Source organism: Dendrobium catenatum, unplaced genomic scaffold (genome assembly GCF_001605985.2).
Source record: "Dendrobium catenatum unplaced genomic scaffold, ASM160598v2 fragScaff_scaffold_1608, whole genome shotgun sequence".
Lineage (NCBI taxonomy): Eukaryota > Viridiplantae > Streptophyta > Magnoliopsida > Asparagales > Orchidaceae > Dendrobium > Dendrobium catenatum.
In genome coordinates this window covers 3,441,650-3,447,956 of record NW_021320070.1, presented here as the reverse complement: position 1 = coordinate 3,447,956, position 6,307 = coordinate 3,441,650, and the positions used below count along the sequence as shown (strand labels likewise).

Below are 6,307 nucleotides of genomic sequence, written 5' to 3'. Positions count from 1 at the left end.
TCAGTAATAAGATCATCTCCAACAGAAGAAGAATTATTTAGCCAACAAGAAAATGGTATGTCATTAAATTTTTTATATTCATATATAATAATTAAATTAATTTTAATTATCATAATTAATTAATTTATATTATTTCAGGTATCAAGAGGACATCAAAAGAAAGAGTTTCATGCAGAGAATATTATAGTTACAAGCTTCAAATTCGAGAACATGAAAAATCAGTTATTTTGTATGCTGGTAGATTGCTACATCAGTATGTTGTTGACATGTACGTGAAGATTGAAACAAGTCGCTTAGACTTTTTCAGACAAAATCAACATACAATACGGTCTGATTTGTATCAATGGATTATTGATAGTGTAGCCGCTGGAGAAACACAAATTAATAATACTGGTAAAAGAATTATACTTCCACCTTCGTTCATTGGCGGACCTCGTGATATGCGGCGAAGATATTTAGATGCAATGGCTCTTTGTCAACGATTTGGAAAACCAGACTTATTCATAACAATGACATGCAATCCTGATTGGCAAGAAATTCATAATGAGTTAAAGCCAGGTCAAACGGCACAAGATAGACACGACCTAACAACACGTATTTTCAGGGCTAAATTACAAGATTTAAAGGATCAATTATTCAAGAAATCAATTTTTGGAACTGTAGCTGCCCGTGTATATGTTATTGAATTTCAAAAAAGAGGACTTCCACATGCTCATTTTCTGATTATCTTGGATGCTGCTTTTAAGATAATATCTCCAATACAGTTTGATAGAATTATTTCAGTAGAATTACCATATCCTTCAAAATATAAGAGTCTACATGAATATGTTGTAAAACATATGATGCATAGCCCCTGTGGAATTTTAAATAAAAACAATGCTTGCATGAGAAATGGATTATGTAAGAATAAATACCCTAGATCTTTCTCAAAATAAACAATAATTGGTGATGACTCATATCCAATTTATCGAAGAAGGAAAGATTTGCATCAAGTAAAAGAAAGAAATTATTTCTCAGATAATCGTTGGGTTGTTCCTTATAATCCATATCTATTACCTAGATATAATTGTCACATAAATGTTGAGATATGTTTCAGTATCAAAGCAGTAAAGTATATTTATAAGTATATTTATAAGGGACATGATAAAATTTTGGTGGCTTTTTCACAAAAAATGGAGAAAAAGATTTTGATGAAATTCAACAATATCAAGATGGCAGATGGGTATCAGCACCAGAAGCACTATGGAGAATATTTGAATTTGATTTAAATGAGATGTATCAATCAGTGTGTAATTTACAACTGCATTTAGAAGACCATCAATCAGTTTATTATAAAGACAATCAAAATCTGCTTGATATATTACGAACTGACATTGGAAAAAAAACCATGCTAACTGAGTTTTTTAATCTCAATACAATTGATTCTGAGGCAAAGAGTATTTGTATAGAGAAATTCCTGAAAAATATGTGTGGGATAAAAAAATATGGAAGAGGAGGAAAACATATGAGCAAATTGGCCGTATAAATACAACAAATCCATCAGATGGTGAAAGATATTATCTCAGAATTTTGTTAAATCATGTATATGGACCAACTTCATTTACTGATTTATTACGATTTTATGGAATTCAATGCTCAACTTTTAAAGAAGCTGCAAAAATGCATGGTTTACTGAAAACAGATACTTATATATCAGATTTTCTTAAATGATGCATCAAATTATCAAATGTCAAATGCACTCAAACAATTATTTGCTATTCTTCTTATCTACTGTGAGCCAACAAATGTTCTTCAATTATGGAATGAGTACTACATGGATCTGTCTCATGATTATCAAACCATTAAGGATATTTCTTATGATGATTGTGTCTCAAAAATATTATTGGATATTAACTTATTTCTTGAGAGAATGGGAAGGTCCATTGATGATTTTGACTTGCCTGAATTGCCACATGTCCAAGAGATCTTTCATGATTTAAATGATGAGCTCAATAATAGAGAAATATCTGAAGAGCTAAATGTCATTACTCCAGCTGAAGATATAAATATAATACATACACTCAATTCAAGTCAGAAGAACGCATTTGAAGAAATTATCAATCGTGTTAATCAAAAACATCATGGAATGTTCTTCATAGATGGTCCTGGAGGTACAGGTAAAACATATCTGTATCGTGCAATTCTTTCAACTTTAAGAAATGAAGGTCATATAACAATCACAACAGCTACATCAGGAGTAGCTGCATCAATATTGCCTGGAGGTCGAACAACACATTCAAGATTCAAAATACCTATAAATTCAACAGAAATTACATTATGTGCAATTACCAAACAAAGTGGACTTGCTCAATTACTTAAAAAAACAAGTATTATACTCTGGGATGAAGCTCCAATGGTAAAACGAACAGCAATTGAAACTTTAGATAGAACTATGAAAGATATTATGAATAGTTCTATTTCTTTTGGCGGTAAAGTTATTGTTTTTAGAGGTGACTTCTGACAAGTATTACCAGTTGTAAGACGTGCATCACGATCAGAAACTATTAGCTACAGCATGGTTAAGTCATACTTATGGCAAGATATGGAAGTTTACAAGTTAAAAGAAAATATGCGGGCTAGAACAGATAATTTGTTCAGTGAATTTATTCTTAGAATTGACAATAGAGATGAAGAAGAAATCGAAGATGGATTGGTGCATATTCCAAATGAAATGATGATAGAATATTCAAATAATGAAGCTTCAGAACATTCATTAATATGTACTATATTTCCTTCTCTGTGCGAAAATTTTTCATCATCGGAATACATTATGGAAAGGTCAATTTTTGCAACTAAAAATGAATATGTTGATAAGCTAAATCAAAAGCTTATTAATATTTTTCCAGGGGATGAGTTTACTTATTTTAGCTTTGACAGTGTCACTGATGATAGTTATAATCTTTATCAAGTTGAATTTCTAAATTCTTTGACACCAAATGGACTTTCTCCTCATCGACTTACTCTCAAGATAAATTGTCCAATAATGTTACTAAGAAATCTAGACCCTTCAAATGGTCTGTGCAACGGAACACGAATGATTTGCAGATCATTTAAAAATAATGTGATTATTGCGCAAATTTCAATGGGGCAATTCTTAGGCAGAACAGTTATGATACCTCGAATTCCATTCAAGGAAAGATTCAGAAGCTTACTTTAATGGATAAAGAGGTAATTAAATTTTAATATATTTTTTTTATCTCCAAATAATTTATATTTAACATAATTTTGTTTTTTTTTTATTTTTCAGGGTTCAAAAATATATGCCATCATGTTCAATTAAATAATTGACAAATTTTATAACATGCTACAGATTGGAAAGACTTATATATTTTCAAATGGGCAAATCAAAGCTATAAATAAAGATTTCTATAATGTCAATGAAAATTTTGAGATAATTTTAAACAGCATATCAGAAATACAAGTTGCAATCACCGATGATATAGAACCAGTCACAAATAATTTATCAGTAATTGAAGATATCAAGTCAAATCCAAATTCTCCGTCAGGTAATTAAATTTATATTTATTCTGTTTAACATAATATTTTTAAATAAATAATTATTTTTTCTTTCAGATATCATTTTATTATTTCTGAACGTTTCTGAAGTGCGAGTGATCTACAGACAAACTGATAAAATAAAAATTCTCAAACGAGATTTACAAGTTCTTGACTTAAGGTATGTAATGTATATTTTTTATATTTTTTAATAAAGATTTTAATTTTTCTAATATTATTTTTTTTAATAGGTCAGAAGTTTGTACTTTTACTTTATGGGAAGGATTGGCAACAGTTGAAGGGAAACAATTGGAAGAATCAAGAAATGAAAAAACAATCATTCTAGCAAAAGGCATCATTGGCAAATATTTTAATGGTACATCCACATGTTTCATACTTTAACAACGCAAATATATATATCTTATATATTTCTGATTTTAATCATATTTTATAATATATCAGGTTTCATACTCTCAACAACGTAATCTACAACTTTAGAAATTAATCCAAATCTGCCATCATCAAAAGAACTCTTGGATTTGTATAAAATTTTTAATGCTTTACTTAATCTTTTTTATTTTAATTATCCTTATTTTTACTTATGAAATATTTCAATTTACAGGTCTAATAAAAATATTCATCAACATACAACATCTGATTTTGATACATATTTGATGACAAATCTACAAAATATCAACACATCTGAACAATCATTGGGAGAGGTAATAATTTTTTTCAATTATTATTCTAATTTCTTTTTAATAAATTAATTTTTGTACATTTCAGGTAAAGTACTACTCTACAAGAGTAGTAATAAAAGGACTTAATCAAGAAGGAAATCTATAGTACAATTCATGCAATACATGTAAATCAAAAAATTTTATTATTGATGGTATTGCAAAATGTTCAAAAGAAAATCCTGAATATAGTTTGAGGTAAAACATTTATATAATATTATCCTATTTGAAATAAAAAATTTAAACTTCATAACATATTCCAAAAATATTATTTTCACAGGTATCTTATCAAATTACGTGTTGAGGATATCAGTTCAACTATAATATTTACAGTTTTTGATAATGAAGTTGAACAACTTATTGGCGTGCCAGTTACAAATTTAGAGAAAATAAAGGTAAATAATTTTTTTATGTCATTCTATTTATATTATAACTTATACATGCATACTCTAATATATATATTTTTTCTTTTTAATATAGGCATCCAATATTGAAGATTATAATAACATTATCACAAATATTTGTGATAAGGAGCTAATATTCTCAGTAAAGGTTCAAGATAAAGAATATGGAAATCGAAGCTTTCGTTCAATTACAGTTCAATCAGTAAAAGAAATATCTGATGAAGTTATTGAGATCGAACCTAAAAGAATCAAATTAGAAGAGCCTTAAACTTTCATCATTATTCCTCTTTAACTTACATATTTTACTCTTGATACTCTAGATATTTATTTCTTATTTCTTCGTCTCTCTCTCTCTCTCTCACTATCTCTCTTTTTAGTTTTCTTTATTGCAACTTATAGCAACTTTAAGAGTTGATGACATTCGTTAGATTTGAATATTATGTTGCATATCTATTTCTAATAATTAACTTTTTATTGAACTTGCCACATGTTTTAAGTCCTACTAAACAAATTCTCACTTTGTCTGCTTATGATTAACTCAATTATAAAAATTAAATTACAAATACATAACAATATACTTATCTTAAACATAATATGATTGTTGTATGCAATTATATGATTACAATAATGTATTTTCCTTCATGGTAGCTGCTTATTCATTATCTCTTCTCTTTTTGTTAGGAAATTAAAATGTCTTCTACATTTAAGTCAAAAGGTCTTTCAACTGATCATGTATTACTTACTAATGATAATTTTGCTGCAAATTCCTTATAAGTTTATTTTTTTATGAACTTGCGATTTGTAAAATTTTTATTTTTGTAAATTATGTTTGAGATTTTCATGTCATATTTATTTTGTTGTAGGAAAAATGATAAACTTTCTGAAGCATGCCTCATTTATACTTCTTATATTTCAATTTATTCGTTAATAAGTTAACAATTTTAACTTTCCTCTAAGTTGATTCTTCTTATGTCATTAATTTTTTCTGCTTTCTAAGAACAATTCAATTTTTTAATGTAAAAGTACAATTATAATTTTTTTTTTAAAACCGCCATTGCCGGTCCCAAGCCCGGATGAAAAAGGTTGAGGATTTTTTTTACTTCAATGAATTGTGCCCCCACATGAAAAAAATCCTGGCTCCGCCCCTGATGTCTACTATATTTTATCAATATCTTCCATAATCATAGAGAAAGACATCATTTATAAAAGAAAAAAAATTAATAGTGAAATTATTTCAACTAGGTCAGACGTTGTGGTTTTTCTCTTTTATATAGGCTTTCCATATATGATCTCAGGTGTCTCTTGTAACTTCTCTCTTATTTGCATATGTGTTGGATCACCATGTAATGCTAAAATATTAAACTCTCTTACTCTATCGTCTTGAATATTCTAACATGCAATAGTTTAATGTTATCTACCAAAAATGACTATCTATTAGGGGGCAAACTTGCTACAATCTTAGAAGCTTAGTTGCGCTAATGTCTCATGCATGATTGTAATTGGGCAATTTCATTACTAATGATTTTATCAATCCAGAATGAATTAAATTAAGATTGGAGGCAACTTAAATTACAACATCGAATAGACAATGTCATGCACATTATATATATATATATATATATATATATATAT

General features: G+C 28.1%; 2 protein-coding genes and 2 long non-coding RNA genes across 4 annotated transcripts; all 4 read left to right on the top strand.

The window, feature by feature from the left end:
* The first annotated feature begins 6 nt into the window (after positions 1-6).
* Positions 7-935, top strand: LOC114581223. Its single transcript, XM_028700959.1, has 2 exons — positions 7-55; positions 139-935. Exon 2 carries the CDS (start codon positions 267-269, stop codon positions 933-935), a length of 669 nt encoding a protein of 222 aa, XP_028556792.1. The 5' UTR covers positions 7-55; positions 139-266.
* Positions 936-1,726: 791 nt separating this feature from the next.
* Positions 1,727-2,500, top strand: LOC114581222 (ATP-dependent DNA helicase PIF1-like). The gene has a single exon (XM_028700958.1). The coding sequence runs from the start codon at positions 1,727-1,729 to the stop codon at positions 2,498-2,500; it is 774 nt and encodes a 257-aa protein (XP_028556791.1).
* A 674-nt stretch (positions 2,501-3,174) lies between these two features.
* LOC114581214 lies at positions 3,175-3,675 on the top strand. Its single transcript, XR_003703095.1, has 2 exons — positions 3,175-3,545; positions 3,613-3,675. It is a non-coding gene; the product is annotated as an uncharacterized LOC114581214 (long non-coding RNA).
* Positions 3,676-3,763: 88 nt separating this feature from the next.
* On the top strand, positions 3,764-4,446 carry LOC110114452. The gene is made up of 3 exons (XR_003703114.1): positions 3,764-3,910; positions 3,997-4,256; positions 4,321-4,446. It is a non-coding gene; the product is annotated as an uncharacterized LOC110114452 (long non-coding RNA).
* The last annotated feature ends 1,861 nt before the right edge of the window (positions 4,447-6,307 follow it).

Bases quoted from the DNA above. Each gene is read 5' to 3' on its own strand.
- LOC114581223 (XM_028700959.1), top strand. From the start codon at position 267: ATGTACGTGAAGATTGAAACAAGTCGCTTAGACTTTTTCAGACAAAAT.
- LOC114581222 (XM_028700958.1), top strand. From the start codon at position 1,727: ATGTCAAATGCACTCAAACAATTATTTGCTATTCTTCTTATCTACTGT.